Source organism: Dunckerocampus dactyliophorus, chromosome 1 (genome assembly GCF_027744805.1).
Source record: "Dunckerocampus dactyliophorus isolate RoL2022-P2 chromosome 1, RoL_Ddac_1.1, whole genome shotgun sequence".
NCBI classification, from domain to species: Eukaryota; Metazoa; Chordata; class Actinopteri; order Syngnathiformes; family Syngnathidae; genus Dunckerocampus; species Dunckerocampus dactyliophorus.
This window is the reverse complement of record NC_072819.1, coordinates 13,464,098-13,489,292: the sequence shown is the minus strand read 5'-3', so window position 1 is coordinate 13,489,292 and position 25,195 is coordinate 13,464,098. Positions and strand designations below refer to the sequence as shown.

At 41.2% G+C, this 25,195-nt stretch overlaps 2 protein-coding genes across 4 annotated transcripts; one reads left to right on the top strand and one right to left on the bottom strand.

Annotated features, from left to right (window-relative positions):
- Positions 1 to 1,615: 1,615 nt before the first annotated feature.
- On the top strand, positions 1,616 to 19,289 carry ddx19a (DEAD-box helicase 19a). 2 transcript variants are annotated; one of them, XM_054796543.1, is made up of 11 exons: positions 1,616 to 1,824; positions 1,933 to 1,996; positions 2,057 to 2,246; positions 8,141 to 8,233; positions 10,393 to 10,495; positions 10,586 to 10,700; positions 10,781 to 10,958; positions 12,394 to 12,631; positions 14,773 to 14,935; positions 18,574 to 18,765; positions 18,839 to 19,289. In XM_054796543.1, exons 1-11 carry the CDS (start codon positions 1,762 to 1,764, stop codon positions 18,898 to 18,900), a joined length of 1,461 nt encoding a protein of 486 aa, XP_054652518.1. In that variant the 5' UTR covers positions 1,616 to 1,761; the 3' UTR covers positions 18,901 to 19,289. The 2 variants fall into 2 exon arrangements, with proteins under 2 accessions (XP_054652518.1, XP_054652527.1); XM_054796552.1 differs by having other exon boundaries at positions 18,814 to 19,289.
- Positions 19,290 to 23,425: 4,136 nt separating this feature from the next.
- cptp (ceramide-1-phosphate transfer protein) lies at positions 23,426 to 24,982 on the bottom strand. Of its 2 annotated transcripts, none has more exons than XM_054789924.1 (3): positions 24,891 to 24,982; positions 24,483 to 24,637; positions 23,426 to 24,408 (listed from the first exon to the last, which is right to left on the bottom strand). In XM_054789924.1, exons 2-3 carry the CDS (start codon positions 24,614 to 24,616, stop codon positions 23,886 to 23,888), a joined length of 657 nt encoding a protein of 218 aa, XP_054645899.1. In that variant the 5' UTR covers positions 24,617 to 24,637; positions 24,891 to 24,982; the 3' UTR covers positions 23,426 to 23,885. The 2 variants fall into 2 exon arrangements, with proteins under 2 accessions (XP_054645899.1, XP_054645909.1); XM_054789934.1 differs by having other exon boundaries at positions 24,925 to 24,974.
- Positions 24,983 to 25,195: the final 213 nt, after the last annotated feature.

The following is a 25,195-nucleotide window of genomic DNA, read 5'->3' as shown; positions in this document are numbered from 1 at the left end:
GAAGTAATGTATGAAGCTGTAATATTACAAGAAAAAAATCGTCATAATTTAGTGCTAAAAATAATAAGAAATGACACTTAGTAATACATAAAAACCATAGTACTGTGAGCAAAAAAATCCAAATTTTAAAATAACTCATCATAATTTAGCCAGAAAAAAGTTGCAATATTATGAGAAAAAAATCAGAAAGGGTGTGTAGTACACAGTCGTAATGTTATGTGAAAAAAAAATTATATTACACAAACGAAAAACATAATTTGACATGAAAAAAGCAGTCATGATATCAGGAAAATTTTATTTCCCAGCTAACAAGAGTAAAAACAAAAAAATGATAATATTACAATAATATAGTCAGGAAGGGGAAAAAGTGTAATATATCAAGAAAAAAAGAAAGTCTGAATACTGGAAAGAGGATAGTTGGGTCGAGGCTTGTGTTCTATCTATCACCTCTAAAGTAAAGTGGGTGTAGAAAGCCTGACTCTTTCAAATCCAGCGCAGGCGGCGCCACTGTGTTTTGTTATCGCTCTGTTTGATCCATCTGTTTTCTTGCAAGGTTACCATGGCAATAAGGGTGTCTTTATACACTCACTTGCTGTGTGTGTGTGTGTGTGTGTGTGTGTATGTGTATGTGTGCATCCCCCCCAAACTGAATTAACCAGCAGTCAATAAGAATCAGGTAACCCACCCCACTCCCTTACCTCACATCGATACACATTCAAGGAATAAAACACACACTCGCTTGCGTTTCCACGCTAAAAAATTCAGGTTGAGCCTCAAGCATGAGCTGCTAATGAGCTAGCTAGTTTTACTTCTTTTTTACTCTCATGTGACAATTGAGAATGTTAAAAAATGTTAATGTTAAAGGCCCGTTAATTCATCTGCAGCTGCGAGAACCCTGCATGCATATTATTGTTATTTACCTTTTAGTATTAACAGTGCTTATCTTCTTTTTCGACTTGTGCAACAATCAAGAACATACGCCAAAAGCATCCGCGATCGGACTTCTACCACAGCTGTCATTTAACGTAAGAGTAGTGTAACTGTTTAAAAAGCGTTTTATAGCTTCGTTTTGTTTTGTTTTTTTTTTAAATTTTTTATTGTTGATTGTGGATAACGTCATTGTACGCTTGATTGACAGTGAAAGTGTGAAGATGTGAAATCACTTTCGATTACAGTATTTCCTATGGGCGAAATTGTGTTTGAATACAAACTACCATCTATTAATCTAATAGAATGAAATCCAATTCCAAAATTAAGGGATATGATAAGTAAGATACTGTATATTATTTTCATCTTACCGCACGTGTAGCAATATTAACATACTGTATGTTGTTTTTTAGCGACATATAATTGAGTCGTGTAAAACTCAATGATGGGTGTGCTGTGTGGTGCATTCACCAACCATCGAAAGTTAGCACTGCAAAGTTAACACACTAGCAAGTGATTTGAGCGTTTGCTGATTCCATCCGAAATAAAAGTCGCGTTTTTCCCTCTGTTCCGGACACGGAGAAAATGAGCGTACTAGAAGTAAGGAGGTAAAGGTAGAATCAAAGTCGCCTTGATCTACTTTGCAGGCCGTTTTTATGGCGGCCAAGCCCAAAACTCCCATCCCTCCCTGATGCCAGTGAAAGCATCACAAGCACAGCGGTCAGAGCAAGTTGGCACTAATTTGTCACCTCGCTATCGCTGACTTTAGGACAAAGTTTTGCTGAGAGAAGTCTGACTTGTGTGAACAAAAAAGTTAGCAGCCGACATTTTGAAATGTTCGAGCAGTCGTGGGCGCTTGAGGCTGACATGCAAGATGCGAGCACGGCGCCTGTGCAGGTGATTTAGTTTGAGGATGCTAACCTGTTGGAGGGGGCGCTAGCTTAAAGTTTGACTAGCACTTTCGACACGCATTCAAACTAACTAATGTCGACTTTTACTCACCAGGCTGAGTCAGCAAAGAAGATGGATCGAGTGCGTCGTCCACGGAGCTTCACCAGAGATATCAACGGTAAGCGAATTTTTCACTTTCCCCCGTCCCATGGTTAATATGGTGGTGGTGGCTGCGTAGGAAACGTTGAGCTGACCACAAGCAAACGAAGTGGAAAGTGTGAAGAAGAGAAAATAGACCCGGCTGAAGTGTCCCTGCTCAACAAAATGATCCGCCGTTGTCTGGTGAGGAACCGGAACGAAGTGGAGGTCCTGCAGAGGGACCCCACCTCCCCACTGTTCTCCGTCAAGACCTTCGAGGAGCTTCGCCTGTGAGTGCTGCTCGGTCCACACTACTTAACATAACTTACTTGTAACAGTTTCATCAAAATATACAGTACGTAAACACCAATGGCCATGAAATAACCACCCCATTCAAATCCATTTTAATCAGAAGCCCGAAGAAACATCTGGACAGTGCCATAAATGGTAAATCGGGCAAAACCGAATTGTACAGTATTTGACGAAAACGAGTCTAGCCCTTACATTTCATTAAGTATTTTATTCTATGTTGTCAAGGGACAACTTGGACATATTTAACTCATTCAATCCCAGCCATTTTTAAAACGATAACACCTTCAGTACAGTTCAGCAAAATACTTTTAGGGTAGGACTAATCATTTGACATGGTTATAGATCAATTTGTGGTGTGATTCAGAATAACAAACCAGGGCCCTATGAAATCTGTTTTATTTTTTCCCCAAATTTTGTTTTCTCTGTTTTTTACCTTTTCCACTTATTTTACCAGCATAGAGTGTGTGCTATTTGGGTTAGTGAATAAAATGCAAAAATCCTTACATTTAATGATGCAGTACATCATTGGCCCTTTTTGTCCAGTAATTGAGAAATGTTTGTAGCTTAGCTAACTTTTCTAATGGGATGTCAGCCTCAGCACATATTGCTACAAAATCTTCAACAAACTGTTATGCCCGTGCTTGTAGGTAAGGAAGACGGAGTCACAGATGTCATTCCAATCGCCTTATTAAAGTAAGATATTTTAATGACACCCTTATTTTGTTTACACAATTACAACAATGACAATGTGACAAAGAGCGCTCTTATTTTGAAAGACGGAATGTATTGCGTGTCTATTCAGAATGGCAATTGATGGTTTATACGCACCGGGTGGAATCTAAACATGCCTCTCGTCTTTTTTCACTCAGAACCTGCACGTCGTCGGTTGGGAAATGTAAAATGGTCCTTACATTAAAGCAGTAAAACACAACACAGTGAAAATATACTCATCCAGCCTGAGTCTCACACACACACACACACACACAGCTGTACTAGCTAAACTAAGTGAACCCCGCTAGCTTCCATTCACGCTCCATAACAGAGGAGTTTCCAAAGGTTTTCGACACCGTTTCAACAAGTTTAGTAGTGTTTGTAAGGTCCTTGTTATCAACCAGCAGTTAGAGCGGCACTTCCCGTGCGAGCTCCCTTCATCATGATGCTGCAATCCGGGCACAGTTAGAGGGAACTACTGCGGTAGCTACAGAGCCGAATATCCAACGTCCAACGTGAAGCTAACTTCACCACGGTACACCACGGACATGTCTACATGGTGGTGTTGTTTTGTTATTCTTGTGGGTGGTGCAATTCGAGTGGCAAACAGCTTTGAGGTGCATTACTGCACGTACCATGTTGGAGTTTGGCTCAGAGTCACGAACGTGATACAACAACCGAATCAGCCCGATCTTGTGTCAGAAGCCGATTTTATCCGATCTTCAAAATACAGCGGATCAGCAGCCCATCCCAATCCTGAAGACCGGATAGGGACATCCCTAATATATACTGACCTCCTGCAATTTCCAGTGGGTTGGCAAGCTTGTTGTGAGTGAACTGATAGCTCGTGATTGGCTCCTGCCAAAGAAAGAGCTACTGTTTCCTCATTGACTCGCGAGCGGCGCAGTATCTAAACAATTAGTAGTAGTTCTGAAGTAAAGCCCCGGTCACACCGCCCAAACTTTGCTGTCGCGTTCCTGGAGCGGTGAAAAAAATTCATCACCGCTCGTAACCGTTCACCACCGTTTAACAGAAGTTGGCCCCCGTTAAGGCAACGCCGTATACGCTCGGCCACCGCTGATGGTCCCTCCTACTGCTCCGAATGTTTTGAGCTGCACAAAATTGCGAGCGGTGAGGAGCGGGCAATTTTTCGCCACGGCAAAGTTCATTACCGCTCCAACAACGCCCAGTCAAAGTTTGGCGCCACTAGACGCAAGTTTGTGAACGCTTGGGTTCGCTAGGCCTAAGTTTGGGCGTTGTGACCGGGCCTTAAAGGGGATGAAACGAGATTAGAATTTAGCCATAAATTAGCCGCACCGCTGTATGAGCGTCAGGGTTCAGAACGTGATACGGCAACCGGATCGGCCCGATCTTGTGTCGGAAGCCGATATTATCCGATCTTCACAAATACAGCGGATCAACAGCCGATCCCGCTCCTGAAGATCGGATCGGGACATCCCTAGTGTGCACGCTTGATAAGAGTTGTGCATAAATGTACGCATTTTCTTACGCACAAGAACAAGTGGATAAATCCCATAGTTTGGGTGGGAATATTCTTACGCACGCTCTATGCACATAACTCTGCAGTGGTTTGCTTCGCAAGATATCAGAAAGAGGCAAAAATGTCGGTTTGCGCATTTCCAAAGTCAAAGCTGATGTGTGTGACTATCTTGTTTCGCCTGAAACACAAAGATAATGGGTCTGCTTTTATGGATGACTAAGGAAATTAAAAAATAGCCACATTTGAGAGGCTAAAATCAGGATATTTACAGTAAATTTTTAAATGAAACAATCCATTACCAAAATAGTTGTCGGTTAATTGGATAATTGCAGCTCTAGATTTAAGGGGCCTGCTAACACAAATTGGAAGTGTACAATCACAGAACATCATCCTTACCAAAAAAAAAAAAAATCTGAGACCCATTTTGACGACCTGAAGAGGTCATAGAAGTCATAAACCTTAGAGCACTGCAAGAATACGAAGGCACTACAAGATAACAAGGTACTACAAGATGATAATGCTGCTTTGCGCTCTTCTTAAGGAGGTTAAAAACCCTATGGAGGAAAATAGAGCACTACGCAATTATATGAAGGTTCTACAGGATGATATCAAGTTACTACTTGGATGATAATGCTGCCTTGCGCACCACTCTTGACGACGAGAAAGAAGCAAAGGAAAATATCATTGAGCAAATGAAAAATACAATCGATGAGATGGATCAGAATGCATGAATGAACGTGATCCTCACAGGGCTCCGAATTACACACAGGACAAGAGCCAGGGCAGTCCAGAACAGAGAACTAGATTAAATGGATGTTGCTTCAACAAAGCAACAAATTGCCAAATTCCTGCAATCAAAGGAGGTGGATGTAGATTTCGATACCATCGATACTTGGATCCCACGGTATGTCAGAAACAACACCGCAACCGTCATCATTTTTAAGTTAACCAACAAGGAATTCAAAACTGCACTGCTGAAAGAGGGAAAGAAGCTGAAAGATAGAAACGTCACCATGAATGAGCATCTGACAAAATGCAACGCTTACATTGGCCAGAAAGCACGAGCCTTGAAGAAGCGGGGAAAGATAGGTACTTGGAGCACCAACGGCAAAATCTACATCAAGCTAAATGGTGGATTAGCAGGCACAATAGTGCTTGTTAAAGATATTAATGATCTGCATTAGACTTGTCACGATAACAAATTTTGCTGGACTATAATTGTCCTACAAATTATTGTCGATAATTGATATTGACATCTTTTGAGACCATTTTTTCATTAATTATGTGGCATAATAATGAGAGTATATCATATCAAAAAGCAATACATTTTAAAATGTGCAAAATGGAAATTCTAGCAATTTTTCAACTGGTCTTAAGATTTTGATCAGGAGTGTACCTTCATATGATAAATTACTTAAAATTGTTTTCAAGTTAAGAAAAAAAACGATTTTTAAGGTGTGGCGGCTTCTATTTTGTAGTGGCGCACCACCACAATCATTTACATGGAGCGGAAACCCCACACTCATCAAAATATTGCTTTGTCTTGCATAATTAGTGATTGTGGACACCTCGATTTTTGCTCTGTTTGTGCTGCACTACACTCTTATATCTCATTCATCTCTTTCTTCTAGGCGTGTAATATAACACTTTTGCTCTCCAGAATGTTAAATTTTTGAACTGTTTTGTCATTCGAGTCTCGTCCTCCTCATCCAACAGCCAAACTGACACGATTTGTGATTTTCAATCCGTAATTCCGGGGCCGGTGTCATTGGGCATTGTGTTTGGCTAGCTTTTTGGCTAGCTTTGAACTTTCTAGCTGCTGTCAGCACTTTTAAGTAGTTTATTCCAATGAATCTGTACTTCTCACCAGTCCGAGTTAAAGTTGAAGGAGTCAAGCAAGCAGTTCTGATCTTGCTTTTGTGAAGTGTAGTCAGGAAAGCACCAAGCTAGTTCATGTTTCTAGTATCATCAGCAGAGCTCTTGCCATGTACGTCCTTTCCAGTCAACAGCAGGAAAAAAAATAGTTTCACCGTTATTCAAAATGCATAAATGAACAATTAATGTCCTTTTTACCTTGAAGACTTGATTGTTGACAAAGACGACTGTGAGGCAGGCAGGAGGGGAAGTAAGATCTACACAGACACCACCTTTGTGTTGTGCTCCGAGTTTTTTTTATTTTTTTTTATTTGATGTTGTGTCTCACCTTTTATGAAAATATTGGCACTTGAAACTTTGGCTCCATTGTGGGAAAATTTAAAATTAATTGACTTACATCACTTACAACATACATCTATAAAATGTATGCATTTTGTGCAAAAATGTATGCTATTTCCTCACTTTATCTGTGTTTAAGAATTTTGTATGACCTTATAATGAACAGCAGCACTCATGCACGCTACTACCACCATTTTTGACTGTAGATAAGACACAATTATTTTGCTACTCACTTGTGTTGTGCACACCACACAAATTACCACCTGTCCACCAACAGTTTGTGACCTGCGTAGTACCTGGACTGACCTGTGAGCGGCAGCAATGAGCCACAGAGCTCACTCACTTACACTTAGGCTGGAACCTAAAAAGAAGAAGCTGAAATAATCTGTTATCTTATCTGGCAATTTTTGTTGTCGTTGCCAACTCTATTGTGGTAGAGCATGGAAGACACATTTAAACAACAAGTTGGTCTTCATTTCTGAAGTCTGTCTCACTTTAAATTTTGTGCTGTGGCTGATCGCTGTTATTTGTTAATGTTACTTTTTCAGTCAGCTGGCTTCTTGATTGGCTGTTGATGGTCATAAAGTCTGAGGCTTGGCCATCGTCTGTGTTGACCACAGACATCAGTATTCTTGGCATTAAATATTGAACTATGAAAATATGTACAGTTGGCGGCTCTGACCATTTTCCGTGCAGATTAAAAAAGAAAACAAACCAGAGTGCACACTACTCCACAGCATAATCTGTCAAGATCATTTTTAAGAGCCACCTATTTCACATTGCTTTGCCAACACAATAATAACAGTTTTTGTTGGCACCTTTCAAAACACCCAAGGTCACCTTACATTCAAAAAAATAATCACAATAAAACATTTAAAAAAAAAATACAAAGGGGAAACAGTTGGACACTCAACACACGCACAGACAAAATCCAAGGTCAAGAGGAGTAAGCACTTTTGAACAGGTGAGTTTTAAGTTGTGATTTTAAAAAATAGTAGACAGATGTGTAGTGGAAGAGCGTTCCAGAGTATGGGTGCTAAGCAGCTTAAAGCCTGAAAACGAGGAGCGACGAGCAGGGCAGCTGATGATGAATGGAGTAAGCAGGACGGCATGTGGGGGGAGATCAGGTCATGCAAGTATGCGGGTGCCAGGTTATGGAGTCCTTTTGAAGGTTATGAAGTGGAGTTTATATTGAATGCGTTGTTGGACAGGAAGCCAGTGGAGGTTAGAGAGAACAAGTGTGATGTGGTCAGAGTATTGGTGTTGGTAATAATTCTGGCAGCATAGTTTTGAATAAGCTGAAACTGACTGGAAGGAGGGAATCAGGCTCAAAATCGGCCTGACATAAACATCATTATTTATTCAGCATTCACCCTCTACTACAGTGAGAGTGGGAATTTCTGGTTTCTAATTATTTCCCACCCACACCCCACCCCTTATGAATAGGAAACCGGAGCTGTTGAGGGGGGTCTACGACATGGGCTTCAACAGGCCTTCCAGGATCCAGGAGAAGGCTCTCCCTATGATGCTGGCACAGCCGTATGTCCATTTTTACACTCATCTTTGCCCATAAACAGAATAATTTGGTAACTGAGGTATCATTTCTATTTATTACTGATCAAATGTCCAAATGTTTTAACACTGAAGGTCTGCGTTTCCAGTTGCACAACTGTGTACTTTCTCGGGGTGATCTCACGAGATTAAAAAAGAGGCAGTGCGTGAGGAAGGATTGGAACTGCACTATAAGTGCTGTACACACACTTTAAACTTTGCAATTCAACCTACCTCTGTGTTCCCAGCATCAGCAAGTGTGGCTGTTTTTTTATTGTCACCATTTTAATAGCCAAGCAGAAGCTGTAGTAAGCAAAGTTGCTTAAGATTTGTGAGCTCAAAACACGTAAATGTTGGGACTTGTCTGTATCCTTAATCGCCATTACTATTAATCACCATAAACATTAATGATGGTACAAACTCCTGTTCATGACACACCTCATACATAGAGCAAGATTCGTGTTGACAATATAGCAACCTGGTTGCTATATTTAGCAAGTAGTGGTGCACATTAACACAAGAAGTGTTTTTTTGCATCACGCATTTAGCAAAAGTGGAAAAATAAAGCAAAAAGGCATAATGTAACTAGAAAAACCTGAAATGTTGACACTGATAACTAATAAAAACAAAGATTTGCCTTTTAAATATGTTGTTGTTTCTTCTTCTTATTATTATTTGTATTCTTATTTTTCTTCTTCTTATTATTATTGTTGTTATAACTATCCAAGGACAGTTGGACAGTCCTGATGTAAATAGACAGAGACAATTAGATAAGACAAAAACAGTGAGCTGGCATAGTAAACGACAAGCTGGAACTATTAATGTCACAAACTAAACCGAATTCCGCAACTTTACAGAGTGAAAGATGACATTTTAAAGGAAATATTACATTATTATGATACATTATTATGGCCATGCCTGCAATGCAGGGTCCCGTTGACTATATATTAGAACAGTGATTTATTTGGTCTAAAAATGTTGACTTTTCCCTCCGCTTATCCGGGTCCGGGCCACAGGGGCAGCAGTCTCAGTAGGGAAGCCCAGACGTCCCGGTCCCCAGCCGCCTCCTCCCGCTCCACCGGAGGACACCAAGGCGTTCCCAGGCCAGCTGTGAGACATAATCTCTACAGCGTGTCCTCGGTCTGCCCCGGGGCCTTCTCCCGGCTGGGCATGCCCGGAACACCTCAACAGGGAGGCGTTCGGAAGGCATCCAGGCTAGATTCCCGAACCACCTCAACTGGCTCCTCTCAATGTGAAGGAGCAGCAGCTCTACTCTGAGCTCTACCAGATGACTGAGCTCCTCAACCCATCACTTGAGTGTAGCCACCCGACTATAAAGAAAGCCATAAAATTTGTCCAGTCATATTTTTTCATTCGACTTCTTAAAATTAGTGTTCAAATCTTGTCTCATCTAGTTCTCACAGACCCAGTCTCGTGTATCGTCTTGTGAGTTGGGTGTCTCGTGAGACCCCTAGTACTTTTTAGTGCATGAGTGCATTAACACTGAGAAATACGACAAAATGTAGTGCATTGTCACTACCCTGATGTTGCACTCAACACACCTCAAATGATGAGTGGGCAGCGATGGACCCTAATCACCCTCGATCATCATCTTGGCTACATAGCGTGAGGCAAGGGACTAACATGAGTGGTCTTAATTCAAAAATAGGAGAGAATAAGAAAGAGGTAGCAGCTAAATAATTGCTATTGTCAATTCCAATAAGTACGCAACAACGGTAATACTGTAGGTTTGGGACAATACTACACTGTCAAATGTTGTGCCGTCTGAAACACAGTGTACATTAGTATACGTACATGTGATACATATGAAGTACAGAAACGCTTGAATCGAAACACAGCCAAGGTTTTCCTTCCATTCCTTCTCTGGGATTAAGAAAGGGTTCAGGTTACGGTGTGTTAGGAGTTAACTAACCCTAAGCCTATGCCAAAGCAATAGGTGGTACTTAAACTTCTGTAACTGTAAACTGTCATTTCAAGACAAGACAACCTGCTAATGTGCAGCCATTCCCACTCTTGCAAAAAAGCAACATCTTTTAGCCAAGCTGGAGTTTTCCAGGACCTTTTTAAAATCATAGTTCTGAAAATGAAATGGGAAAGGGAAAAAAGCCTCTTTTCTTTGCTTCCAGACCTCAGAATCTCATTGCCCAGTCCCAGTCAGGCACAGGAAAAACTACTGCTTTTTCACTGGCTATGCTCAGCCACGTCGACCCCGCCCACAAGTGGACCCAGGTAGGCCACGTGACCTGCTGCCGTATTTACCTGCTGACTGCTCACTGACTGAAAGCCTTTTTTTGTTTTGTTTTGTTTTTTCTCCTCCAGGCTCTTTGCATCGCGCCAACATATGAGCTGGCCCTGCAGATCGGTCAGGTGATGGAGCAGATGGGCAAACACTACCCCAATGTCAAGCTGGCATACGGCATCCAAGGCAATCGAGGTAAGAATATCACGCCCTCTCCACCCACTCCGCAGGGTTTCTAGCTGATGAATGACACATGTGCCTGCATTTCCACCCAGTGGAGCGAGGCAGTAAGTTGCAGGAGCAGATCGTCGTGGGAACCCCGGGCACCATCCAGGACTGGTGCACCAAGCTGAAGTTCATAGATCCCAAAAAGATCACCATGTTTGTGCTGGACGAGGCTGATGTCATGATCGCCACTCAGGGTCATCGTGACCAGAGCATCCGCATCCACAGGTACTGTACAACAAATATCTACTCAATATCTTATTCAATCGTTTGCTTTTTAGGTGGAAGGATACCATAAAACATGCAAAAACATGTACAGAAAATAAAACAAATGGATCTATAAACAGTATATCTAATTTTGCTCAATTGCAGCATACTGTAAAGGCTCTAGTTAACTAACTTCAACGTCTACAAAAGCAAATAACAGCCGCATCGCATCAAAAAAACATTGTCAGTAACATCTGTTTCTGCAATTGAAGTATCATGAGTGGCCAGAATTTAGCAGCTCTGTCTACAGTCATGGAAAAAATGATTAGACCTCCCTTGTTTCTTCAGTTTATTGATCCATTTTAATGACTGGTACTACTAAAGGTACATTTGTTTGGACAAATATAATGATGATAACAAATATAGCTCATAAGAGTTTAATTTAAGAGCTGATATCTAGCAACTTCCATGGTTTTCTTGATAATAACCAAAATCACCTAAGTTCTTAAATGAACAGCTATAGCATTGTACTGCCAAAACTCTTATGAGCTATATTTGTTGTCATTGTTATATTTGTCCAAACAAAGGTACCTTTAGTTGTATAAGGCATCTTCAAATGAACATGGAACTGAAGAAACAAGGGTGGTCTAATAATTTTTTCCATGACTGTAGCTCTGCTTGCGCTTTAAAGTGTTGGCATGGCTACTCAGCTGTTGGTCTGAAATTCATGTGTGTTAATGCTGAATTATGCTTCAGCATGTCTGCGCTGGCTTTTTTTTTCTCCTGTTTAGTGAAAGTGGCAAAAAGTCCGCCAAATCAGAAGAAACAAATGTGCAAATTGAGTAGCATGTCAGCCAAGAACTACGCAATAGACAAATATGAGCAGTTACATGATTATCAGAGCATTATTTCAGAGCAATATGCACAATAACAGTAAGTGATCTTCCACATGAATTAGCGAAGCCCTATAATTTCTGCGTGAACAGAATCGCGGACGGAATTGTGGAATTGGCCAATAAAAACAAAATCTACTGTGAAACACGGAATCTTGACTGTGTGAATGAAATACTGCCATGAGGAGAAGGAATGTTTTTTGGGGGGAAATATTTGCTCAGTAGACCACTCATTCATGGCGGCATGTCCTCACAAACACACACCAACTCCCTCCCCCACCAAACATATCGACACAGCTACCTCAAACTGAGTCGCCGAAAAAACTTACTCTTACTTGTCATACACGTGTGAGCTCACGTACAGCAATGGCCAGTGTAAACTGTCTGGGTAAGCTTAGTTTAGCGGAGCATGCTATTACGGCTGTGTGTGTGCGCGACACAGGATGTATGAGTTGTGTTTTACGGCTTGTTATTGTAACTGAATATTTTAGGATTCCTACTGACTTTGTGCAAGTTGTGTGTGAAGCCAACCGAGGTTCCACTGTGCTTGCCAACTCACGCAGGCAACTAACAAAGGACTGTCAGATGCTCTTCTTCTCGGCCACCTTCGAGGAGGAGGTATGGCGGTTTGCAGAGATGATTGTTCCAGAGGCCAACATCATCCGTTTGCGACGTGAGGAGGAGACGCTGGACACCATCAAACAGTTTTATGTGCTCTGCAGGAGCAAGGAGGACAAGTTCACCACTCTGTGTGAACTCTACGGGAGTATGACTGTGGCACAAGCCATGATCTTCTGCCATGTAAGTCCTTTACCGTAATCATGTACAGTGCAGTCTTGGGGGTGTATTTTGGGAAGTGAGGTTAGTGGGTTAGCGAGCTGTGTTGAGCGTAAAGCCGGACTTGTCTGTTCAGCGAAGGTGACTCTCTTTTAAAGCAGCTGTATCACCATGGTATTAGGCTAAACTCATAACCTGGTCCCCACCATGGGGGGAAAAAAATAAATAAATGGAAAATTTAAAAAGATTGCGCCACTAGCATTCCCTGATGATATTATCCATCTATAAGCAAGATAGATTTTCAGTCAAGGGAATATGCTAAATCATCTCACTTTTTAAGCCGAGCATCAGGAATAAAATACAATGTGAAATATTAATTTGCCCAAACGGATAAATGGTTTTACGTATAGGGCAATGTGAGTTACTAGCTGCAAAAAAGTCTTTCATTGTACAGAGACAGTAGATTTGCGTGTTTATCCTTACACAGTAAAAGAACAACAACAACAACAAAAAAAACCATAACATTTTATAGCCTGCGCACACTCAGCCTCGCTTTCAATAAAACACACACACAAATTGTACTATTGAGATTAGTAAAATATGAAAACAATATAATGAGGAGAAGCGGCATAAAAAATTGATGGATGGAATATAGACATCATTCAAAAATGAAAAGACAGTTGTCCTCTCACTCTGTTGACAGTGTTGCTTTTTGGCAATGATAATCTTTTTTAGCTCCTCCTAATGCTCCATAATAATTACTTGCTCATTTTGTGTAAAATACACCCTATGGGATGGTTTCATTTCTGCGCGAAAGTAGAATATGATAATATGACGTCCAACGCCCCCTTTTACTTGTATGTGAATGCGCACTGAGCACAAAGCTAAAAACTGAACTCGACAAAATAAGTTCATAACCATAACCTGCAGTACCGTTTAATTCTGTTTGGGGAATTTAGGTTTTGCACGCAGAGCTGCAAAAACAAGTGAATGGAGTGTCATGTGCATTCCAGGCCACTAGTTGGCAGTGCCACTTTGTAAAGAAACACTTGCTAATGCTTGATCTTGAGAAAACTTTGAAAAGCCTTGGTTTAGCGACATTAATCTGTTCCAGAAGGCACAACTCAAATTGTAATGTATTGTAACTGTATATGTAATGTAACCTACCGGTAATCAATTTTTCCCCATAAGAAATAAAGCAAATCCAATTAATCCGTTTTAGACAGCCCAAACGTTTTTTATAGATTTACATGCATAGAACAATTTGAAATGACGAATGAAAAGGAGAAATTAACATTTAAAGTCACTTTTACCGTCATTGACGATATGATTGTTTACAAAGGTGGCCATGTGGTAGCGAGATCCACATAGACACAGACACCACCTTCGTGTTTTGCTATTTTCTTAGTTAGATCTATCCATCCATCCATTTTTTAATGCCACTTGTTCTCACTAGTTATTTTTTCCTATATAGAAGTACTGGCACTTGCAACTTTCTTTGGCTCCATTGTGGGTTATTTTGCAGCCATGAGCAATAAGAAAAGCAGCGACTTGTTATTGTTGGTGAGACCTTGGATACGCTACAAACACGGTTGGACTCACTCAGTGTATTAAAAACATGACAAGATGCGAACGAAGGTTCCACTGTAATTACTCTTTGTAGCACCAAATCATCATGGGGAAAGTGCTGATTTTACTGAAACTTGGGTTGTGTCTCAAATGGAATATAGTCAGTACAGTTAAAGTATACTGTGTACACTGTGCACCTGAGGCGGCAAATTTTGCTGTATATAAACCATTACCATTGTTGCCCACTTACCGGAAATTGACAGTCGCAATATTTAGCCACTTCCTCTTCTCTCATTTTTAATCGTAAATTGCAACCACTCGGGTTTGTCAATTCTTTTCCGCTACATAGTCAAGATGTAAAATGTTTAGGTTGGTTAGGCTTTTCTGTTAGCACACTCACCATTTGGGGCCATACTTGTCAACCCTCCCGGTGTGCTCTTCTTTCCAGTCTCCCTGCTGTTCAGTTTTCCATACATTTCCTGTCTTTAAAAAAAATAATAATAATAATCGTCTCAGGTACTGCAGGTGACCATGGTAATTATATCCATGCTCGTAAAATTACAAGATGTGTTTTTTCAATTTTTTTCCCGGTGCAGACTCGTAAGATGGCGTCTTTATTGTCCTCTCACATGACCAAGCAAGGCCACGTTGTGGCACTGCTGAGCGGGGAATTGACTGTGGAGCAGAGAGCTAACATCATTGAACGCTTTAGGACCGGCAAGGAGAAGGTTCTTGTGACAACAAATGTTTGTTCTCGAGGTGAGAGGCAAAAGTCCAGTGCCAAACAAACTTTTTTTGAAGGGGGAACTCAGCTAGTTTTTGACGGCTTAAGTACCTGTGTTTAACTTTGGTACATTTGAACCTCTTTTTTTTGTCTGAATTTGTCTGTGCTTCACACAAGACCTAGCAACTCTGACGCAGTGTGTGAGTTCACAACTGCAATCACATATACACTGTGTTCCAAATTATTATGCAAATAGGGTTTTAGTATCATAAACATAAAATATTTTGTTTTTTCATGAAATTCATTGATGGCATTGTGTCCTGGGGCTCTTTGGATTACTGATATCAATCTCGGACAACTGTCATAATTATTTTGTCAGGTGAGCGCGACTAAAAGAAAAGTAACGGAAAATAATGTTCCATATTATTAAGCATGCCACAGATTTCAAGCAATATGGGAAAGAAAAAGAATATGATATAATATTATATCGCCATGCCTTGGACAAGGCATGAAAACTTTCAATAATTCACAAAAACCTTCGTACTGTGTAGAAATTTGTGGCTGATTCAGATGACAGCCGTGACTGTGCTGATAAAGGCATAATGAGAGACTTTTCTGGCAGACAAATTTATTGAGTCAAGTGAGCACCTGATTAAAAAGCCGTTACAAAGCAGCAAACAGGTATTTGAAGCTGTTGGTGCCTCTGAAGTCCCATGAACCTCAAGGCGTCGGCTCCTCCAGAGGCTTGCAGTTATGCATAAACCTACTGTTTGGCCACCCCTAACCGATAGTCATTAGCAGAAACAGTTGCAGCGGGCCAACAAATACATGAAGATTAATTTTCAAACATTTCTTTTTACTGATGAGGGCTGTACAACCGTGATTCAAGAGTTTTATTGTCATATGCACAGTAAAACAGGTAGTTCTGCTATGCTATATGCTATGCTTGAGTGGTCTGGATGGATGAAGAGAGTATGACAGTATGGTCAGCATATCTCAACAAGGCTGCGATGTCAGTAAGGAGGTGGCTCAGTCATGTTTTGGATCGGAATCATTGTCGAGAGAGCTCGAGGCTCTAAATGGTCATGCTCCAAAAACTCACAAGTTCAGTGTAAGAATAGTGAAGGTTATATGAAAGAAAGGATCTTATGTTAAATTGTAACTTGGCCTGTTAAAGTGTTAGTAGTTGAAATAGCTTTTGCTTTCAGTAAATGTGACCCCCTTATGCTGCAAATTCAACAAATGGCCATTTTCGGTTCTTAACCAGTGAAATGCTTTGAAAGTCTGTTGTGCATAATAATGTGGAACGGTGCATTTTAAGCTTTTATTTTTTAAACAAATACTGTTTTCATTGGGAAGTTTGTTCAATAACATTCAAATTGTACTATAAAGGTTGATGACTTAAATTATGATGACTGTAATTTATAATAACGCTCTGAAGGGTGCACAGTTCAGGTTTTATTCCACCATCATTAAAAGCAGCCCTGGCAACTCCAAACAACTTTTCTCCACAATAAATCACCTCCTCACACCCCCTTCACTCTCACTCTGAGACCTCAGAGGAGAGGTGCAATATGCATATCACCTTTTTTGTTTTTTTTGGGGGGGGTTGACAAAAAGTTGCTAACATACGTTCAAACCTCTCTGCCACCGCTGTCCTGTCTCCCCAAACTGACGACCCACCATCTGAGACTGTCCAGCCTTTCCACTCCTTCTGTGATGTCACACAGACGGAGGTGGAGGAGGTCATCAGCAAAATGAAGACGACCACCTGTGCTCTGGACCCTTTTCCCTCAGCCCTCCTGAAGACCATTTCTTTCATTTCTGTCCAAAGTTCTGGAAGAACAGTTTCAGTACAACTTCAGCATGACCTCAAACAAAACAACCAAAAATTTCAGTCTGGTTTCTGCCCTGGCCATAGCACAGAAACAGCTTTGGTCAGGGTCACCAATAACTTCCTGATGGCATCAGGTCCCGGCTCCCCATTCCTACTCATCCTCCTGGACCTAACAGCTGCCTTCGACACAGTCGACCATAGCATCCTCCTTCACCGTCTGAAATACACAACTGGACTCTCTGGCATGTACATAGCTGGTTCACGTCATATCTCACCGACAGGAATGAGCACGTCACCCTGGGCAAAGCAAGGTCACACACCCACAATGTCACCTATCGTGTCCCTCAGGGGTCAGTGCATATGATCACATCACCCGTTTTTGAAATCTCTTCACTGGCTTCCCGTCCCACTTAGAATTGAATCCAAGGTCTCCGTCCTCACCCATCAGTCCAGTGGGATACTACACTTTCACACAGGCGCCTTCCCGCCTCCATTATGGCTCTGGTGCTACTTTTAAAGCTGTAAACAGTGTGGAGCGGGCACTGCTTCCCCTTTCTGAGGCGCTGGACGGTTTGCCAGAACATCTTCGAGGCCAACCGAAAGTTGTGCTCTATGGCCTCACCAAACTCCTCCCACACCCCAGTTTTTGCCTTGATCCCACAGCCGAAGCCGCGTGCAGCTTTGCCTGCCGGTACCTATCAGCTGCACAAGAACTGTAATTAAAAAATATATTGGTTATTCGTGTTGATGGTAATAATAATTACTTTGGATAGAGCATGTTGTGCATTAAAAGAGGCAAAGTGCTTGTGAACCTGCTGCCAGCGAGGGGCTGCTCTCTAGCAACACGACCACTCTTGGCCAAGTGTCCTATACTGTGCATTAAAAGAGACAAAATTTTGGAGGTTTGCTGCCAGAGGATGGAGGCTTGCAACCGAGCCTTGTCTGCCCTAATCTGGGGCAACAAACAAAAACATAGTTCTGTCAGTATGCATGTCTTTTCATGCATTCAATTACTACAATCACTTTTACCTCTGTTTAAGATCAATTTAGTCTATGGTCCTGAAATCAGGATATATATTGGTTATACAGGTTATATATTGATATAATAATAATAATAATAATAATAATGGTCATAATCAAGCAAGTAAATTATGCTTCCAAATAGAAGATCATGTACAGTATATGCAATATAATATACTGTATATGTGTGATGTGGGTTATAACATTAACATTATATAAAGGTATGATATTCTTATTATAGTATTAAATCCAAGTATACCGGTAATAATTATATTACAGTGTATTACATTATTAGTTATCATATTGCACAGTTACGATGAATTTTTATGAACCAACATTAAATAAAATGGTCATATGGTCAGTACATGCTATGATGAGATTATTATACAATGTTATCTCGGATTTACATAGCTATAACCCTTCTTTTGGAATAATATCTAATAGTACCTGAAACACCAGGTGACATTCAAATATCTCTTTCCTCATTCATGTACTGTGACAAAACCATTTCTTTGTATCTTGATTTAAATTGATGAATATTTGAATATAGCTTGAGCTGTAGCCCCAATGTGTTCCAAAGTTCAACTCCACCTACAGACACACACTTTTTCTAGTGGTTCTCACTGCTTGAATTTTAAAGTTACCACACCCCCTCAGTCTGATTGCTTTGAATGCGAGTCAACTTCATGTAACTTCCTTTTTTTTTTTTTTGGAAGAAGCCAAAGAAAAAGCCAAACACATGGTCACATGCATTTTATCCTTTGAACTGAGCATTGAGCATCTTAACTGAAGACAACTGCTGTTTTTGTCCCTCAGGTATCGATGTGGAGCAGGTGTCCCTGGTGGTCAACTTTGACCTCCCCGTGGACAGAGATGGGAACGCCGACAACGAAACGTACCTTCACCGGATTGGCCGCACGGGACGCTTTGGCCGGCGAGGCTTTGCTATCAACATGGTGGACAGCCAGCACGGCATGGAGGTCATCAGGCAAATCGAGATTCATTTTGGTACGTTCCTCTTTCTTCTCCAACAAAGCCTGTAAACATCATTATTAGCTTTGTGTCCTTATTCATCCTGCAGACAGGAAAATCCCCAAACTTGAAACAGGGAATGTTGAAGAAATGGAAAAACAGCTCAACTGAACAGTTGCACCAACTCAGCACAGTGACTTTCATCTACAGTGGCTCTTCCACAGGTTCATTGTTTACATTACATGTTGACTATGCAGACTTCTGAAGGTTTCTTTGATGCACTTTTGATTTAAATGTTGACTTAAAGCTAAGCGCAAAGCTAGCTGTTGTGTACTACTACTTTGTTTGCAGTGGTTTTGCAGTGATTTTTGTTGTTTTACTGGGAATGTTAATATTGCATATTTTTGTGTGCCTAAACATTTAGTCTGTTTCAGACTGCAGTGGCGCTGGTTACTACTTTCTTTTGTCATCCTTTCAATTTTGCTGCTGTGAGCTGCATGGTTGTCCATGAATAAGGACAACAAACACCAATGATATATAAACACACTGTTGCCTTTAAACCGTCTTTTGGTGCTTTCTCTCCAAACTGAAATTATTCCATTAAAAGGCATAATGAGTGGCATGAGCTTATTGCAATCTTAAAACCACAGGGTGTCCATGAAAAGCGTAATGATATACAAAAAAATAATTTATGTAATCATGAATATTTATGTAAAAAATAATTAAAATTTAAAAAATACAATATAAATACAAATACATTTATAAAATAATGCATTAAAAATAAGATTTAGTTACATATGTTAAACACATAATTTATTATGTAAAAAATATATTTTTTTTTTCACTACAAATGTAAGAAATAATACCTAAGGGAATCTGCAGGTTCTGACGGTATTTCCGCACAGGTGCTGGAGTCTTCACCAAGATCTTTACCCAGTCACAGAGTCAAGCCATTGTCTCCTCCTTCCTGAAGTCCTCAATCTTTGTCTCACTCCCCAAGCAGAACACCATCAGCAGCTTAAATGACTCCAGTGGCACTTAGACGAATAATTACAAAGTGCTTTGAGAAACTGGTCCGGACCCACATCACTAATTGCTTGGATTACTTGGAGGAAATATATTTTTTGGCGTCCTCTCGCCGTTTCCTCTTCTCAAACCCGCCCTTCTAAATTCGCTTCATTGTAAGTGGCTTCACAGGGTGAATAATATGAATTTAGGTTTCAGATGGCTTTGGTTTGGTTTAATTTATTTTGAACATGCATATGTCCGAAAAGGAGTAGGAAGAAGCAGAGCTTATTTAATCCTAGCCCCTCTTCGTAGCACATCAATTGCTAATACATACATGTGTGTACATACAAACACGCGCATACATATATATACACATACATCTGCACCTACACAAGTACGCACATATTTACATATACAGTATACAGGTACACAAATGATAAAAAAAAATACTGTATATATATATTTTTTCCCATTTTTTTCCTCCTCCTCCTTTCCTTTTCCCTTTCTATTTATCTTGTCCTTTCTCTCCTGTTGATATCCACATCCTCTTTGGTATTGCACTGCTAGTGACGCTGGGTTTGTATACAACAGTTCCTTTTATTAACTATGTCAAGGTTATTGCTATGGAATGTAGTCCTTCTCGTTGCATTGGTCTGTCCTGTAGGGTGTTTCCTCCATCATCCATATTGTCATAGTCATATGATCTTTAATATGGATCCAGATCGCTGATGTCTTGGACAACAAGCACTCTTGCGACTCCTGCACCTCCTTTTAGTTTGATGTAGATTTTCCCGTTAGTGCTCCAAGTGTTTTGAATCTTTCCTTGCTTCCTCAGGTCTCGTGCTTTCTTGGCGATGTCGGAATTGCGTTTTGTCAGATGCTCATTTATGGAGACGTTGGTGCCTCTTAGCTTCTTTCCCTGTTTCAGCAGTGCAGTTTTGAATTCCCTGTTGGTGAACTTAATGATGACAGGTGTGGTGTTGTTCCTGCCATGGAGTGGGACGCAAGTGTCAATACTGTTTACATCGACATCCACCTCCTTCGATTGTAGGAAGTTAGCAATCTGTTGCTTTATTGTAGGAACATCTCTTGACTTGGTGTGATTTGGAGCCCCGTGAGGACCACATCATTCATTCGTGCCATCTGATCCATCTCGTCAATGAAGTTTTTAATTTGCTCCTTGATATTCTCCTTTGCTTCTTTCTCTTCCTCAAGGGTGGTGCGGAAGTCAGCATTATCCTTCAATAGTGCCTTGATGTCATCCTGTAGAATGTTGATATCATTGCATAATACTCTATTTTCCTCCGTGGGGTCTTTAGCGTCCTTGAGATCAGTACGTGAGGTGGCTTCCATATGGTTTATAGCCTCCTTGAGAGCAGTGCGCCAGGCAGCATTATCTTCCACTGATGCCCTGATATCATCCTGCAGAACCCGAACATCCTTGCAAAATGCTGTATTTTCTTTACGGTTTATCGCTTCCTGAAGAGCAGAGCGCAAGGCAGCATTGTCATTCAACAGTTCCTTAATATCGTCCTGCAGAGCCTTGATATCTTCCATAGGGTATTTAACCTCCTTAAGAGCAGCACTCAAGTCTGCATTTTCATCTTGCAACTATTTGACTTCTTTTCTTAGTTTTTTTGATATACTTGTTCTGTGCTCTATTTTCTTCCATAATGTTTGTGATAGACTTACTCTGTACTCTATTTTCTGCCATAATGTTTGACACCATTACTGACATCCCTTGTGACTTCAAGGAGGTTTTTGTTATTACTCTGAACATCTATTTCCAGAGACGTTATAGCCCTCCTTATAGCTACATTTGAAGCTGAATGTTTCTCTGCCATTGAATGCAGTTTCTCAATTGCTTGCATTATTTGTGGTAGAGTGATCTCTCTACCCTCGAGGAACTCCTTGGTAGTATTCATAAACTCTAAATGGTATGCTGACTCTGTTTTTATGTCCGCGTCCACTGCGAATTCAGACCCTGAATCATTTTCCTTTGTGTTTGACATTGTTGCTAAGCAACCTCTTTGAACTTCAGCAGTTCGCTAATTAGCTAGACTTGCTAGCAGGTATGGATACTTGTATCTGTACCTCTCGACTATCCAAGTTAAAGGAATTCAGATGGGGGATTCAGCCATCAGCACTGATCCTGGGTTCATGAAGTGTAGTCAGGAAAGCACCAAAATAGTTAAAATTTACAGTATCATCAACAGAGCTCCTGCCATACACGTCTTTCCCCGTCAACGAAAAAAAAAAAAGTTCTGTTATTTTAGTATGCTAACATAATTATACATGAATATATATATGGGTGCTGTTGGCAGTGGTGTCCCTGGCCCATGCTGGTTGGGGCGGGGCAGCTGGTTGGGGGGCCCCTACTGGTTGGGGGCCTAAGGCAATTGCCTACTTTACCTTAGGTCCGCCCTGCTATTCCTGACACTTATTTACAACCAGGATATTTAATTTGCTGAGAGCTTTAATTGTCGTGTGATATACCGTACTATTTTTAAAAAATAATTGTATAATATATGCATTTTTGCCTCTTTCTCCAGACTTTAGGGTCACCCTCTATTGCAGAAATGTAGCCAACAATATAACACATTTCAGGTTTGTAATTAACATGTTCAGTAAAACATGCTACTGCAGCAACATGTGTCTCATAGCAAACGTGATGGTTTCGCAAATTGTTTCAACTGAATATCAGAATAGAATGTCATTTATTGATCTGTAACCACAAAAATCTACGTTTACAAGTTTCTTTCTAAAAGAAACCGTTTAAAATTTAATACGAAAATAAAAAAAAGAAAAGATCTTAGTTGCGGCAGTCACTTAAAGTACTGAGCTGTCGTGGACGCCACACTGGACCAGAGTCTGCTCGAAGTCTCTGAAGCTCCTGCTAGGCACGTCCATGGTTGCTATGGAAACCTTGCCGTACCGGGTCGCGAATCTGGCCTCTGCGCTGTTCCTCACCGTCCACATGGGGTCTGAGGGGTCAAAGTACTGCTCGAACCTCCCGCCGCACGGCGCTAGGATGGCCAGCAGCAAAGTGCCCCCTGTGGTGCTGATGTCACACTGGGATTCGACCTTGACTCCCTCATGTAAAAACCGGTTGAGAATCCCAGAGCGCCCTCTTGGGATGGCGAGGCCACTGAGCATCAGTAGGATGGCATTTGGGTCGGAGGCCTCTGGTGGTCTGAGCTGACCTTGGCGGCCCACGTTCTGTACCTGGGTCACGGCTTGGCCCTCCTTCGGACTTTTTGGACTTTGGCCTCGCTTAATACATTGCAATAACTTCAGAAAATTTGTTTCTCACAGAATCCATATGAACCTGCAAAATCCTCCATATTAAAATGAACGACTCGACCTGGACTCAAGATTTAAGTCTAGGAAAATAAATCCTCAACTTTACAGTCGCTATCTTTCCGCACTGGACAGGAAGTGTTTCCGTTGCGTTACTGCTGTTACCATGGCAACCTGGTTGCCACGACAACGATGTGTCCATTGCAGCAAGGGGGCCCTCTGGTGTCCAATGCGCGCAACTGCAGCAGACTGAAGCGAACTACAGTGCTTAATAGTAGAAACAATAACAAAATATAACAAATTACAAATAAAATGATTTGATTTCCATGCTTTCTTTAAATTGGAAAAATATTAAATAATGTATCCCTCATGATCACAATATTCCCACTATCTTTTCAGCACATATTTTATTTATTTTTAAAAGTCACTTCTAACAAGTTCAGTGCATCATTACAGCAACCTCCAACATGCAGAGGACGTCATATGCAGTGACAAAGCTTATACTTATTTTGGATGGAATGATAAAAACGACCATTACTATAATAAGCATGGTGAAGAAAACTCATGTTGTCCAAACATTTAGCAGTTAACAACATTGCATACGTTTGGTCAAGTCTGTTTTCTACATTCAATAGATTATATGCTAAAATATTTGTACCGGACGTAATAGAAAAACATTACATCACACTTGTATTTATTGAAATTAATGAATATAAGTTACAAATATGTGTTGCAATTTAGCCACACCAGCATTTTACAATCGATATGGATGTAGTTTCTCACCATGCAGATATTGCAGTCCCTCAATAAGCAGTCACTAGTGGCAGCCATGTTGACAGTGAATATTTCTATGGCAAGTTCAGCAGGTTGTTCTTTGCGTAAAGTTCCTCAGTGACCTGGTGTACTTGCGAAATGAGCGGCACCGCTTCCCCCAGCATGGCCACCACCTGTTCTGGCGGGCCCACGTTCATTACCTCAAAGAAAGTGGGGCGGCCAGGGAGCATGCAGAAGGCCATGCCTGCGGCCTTGCGCACTACCCACGGGTGGTACACGGCCAGGGACTCGTTGTAGGCCTCGGCGCACATGGCGGAGGTCTTGCTGTCCTCCGTGCTGGTCCTCAAGCGCTCCAGAAACAGTTCCAGCCACCTGAGAGCACGGTGCAGCCTCAGCAAAGTACGGCAGCCTGACTCGGGGTGGCTGCCTCGCTTGTCCAGATCCACCAGGCCGTTGTCAAGCTCATACTGGACCATGGACTGCACAGTCATATAGTGAGAGGACGTCTCTCCATTCAGCAAATTCACCAGAATCTGGATCTTATTCACAGCATCCTTGGAAATGAAGCCAAAGACGGTCCCCAGGCTGTTCAAGAACCTGTCAAGAAACACTTGTTTGTTCACTGTAGTCAAGGTAGAAGGAGTTTGACACAGGCACAGAGAATATCTTACTTTACAAGCCCACGCCAGCCAGACACGTAGTTTTCCAGAATAACCTCGTTGTTTTCGGACAGACACACCTTGAAGGTGGAGAGAACCTCCCGCAAGCAGAACTTCTGGTCCTCTGATGTCACAGCAGCAGCCATAGTGGGACTCACAAGAAGGTGCTGTTAAAAAAAAACATAACATGAAGATGAGCAAATGTTTGCCTTGCATCAATTTATCACACATCACTTGACGACAACTATTGAACATTTCAATTCAATTTGAACGCCGTCATTCAGCGCACAGCATTAAAATGCATTAATATCACCTCCTGGTCACTTGTGCATTTAACTTGCATTTAACCTGACGTCAGCCTCCAAACATAACACAATTGCCATTTAAACTTCTATATTAAACAACGAAGCCGAATATTACCTGCCAAGACCATTAGAAACAAATGAGATTATACATTTCTGTTATTTCCGGGTTGCTCTCGTGCTGCGCAGACTCACACCGGACAATACCGGAAATGGAGGGAAATTAAAGCGTATGCAGTTTAGTGAGTGTAGCCGGAAGTAGTGAAGTATTGCTCCACCCCCCCCCCCCCCACACACACACACACACACCCACACACACCCACACACACACAGTCATTATTAGTCATTTATTCATCTTTTAAAACTAAAGAGTCAAGATTAATTTTAAGGCTGGACGTTTAGTCTGTAGGTCTGGCATTATAA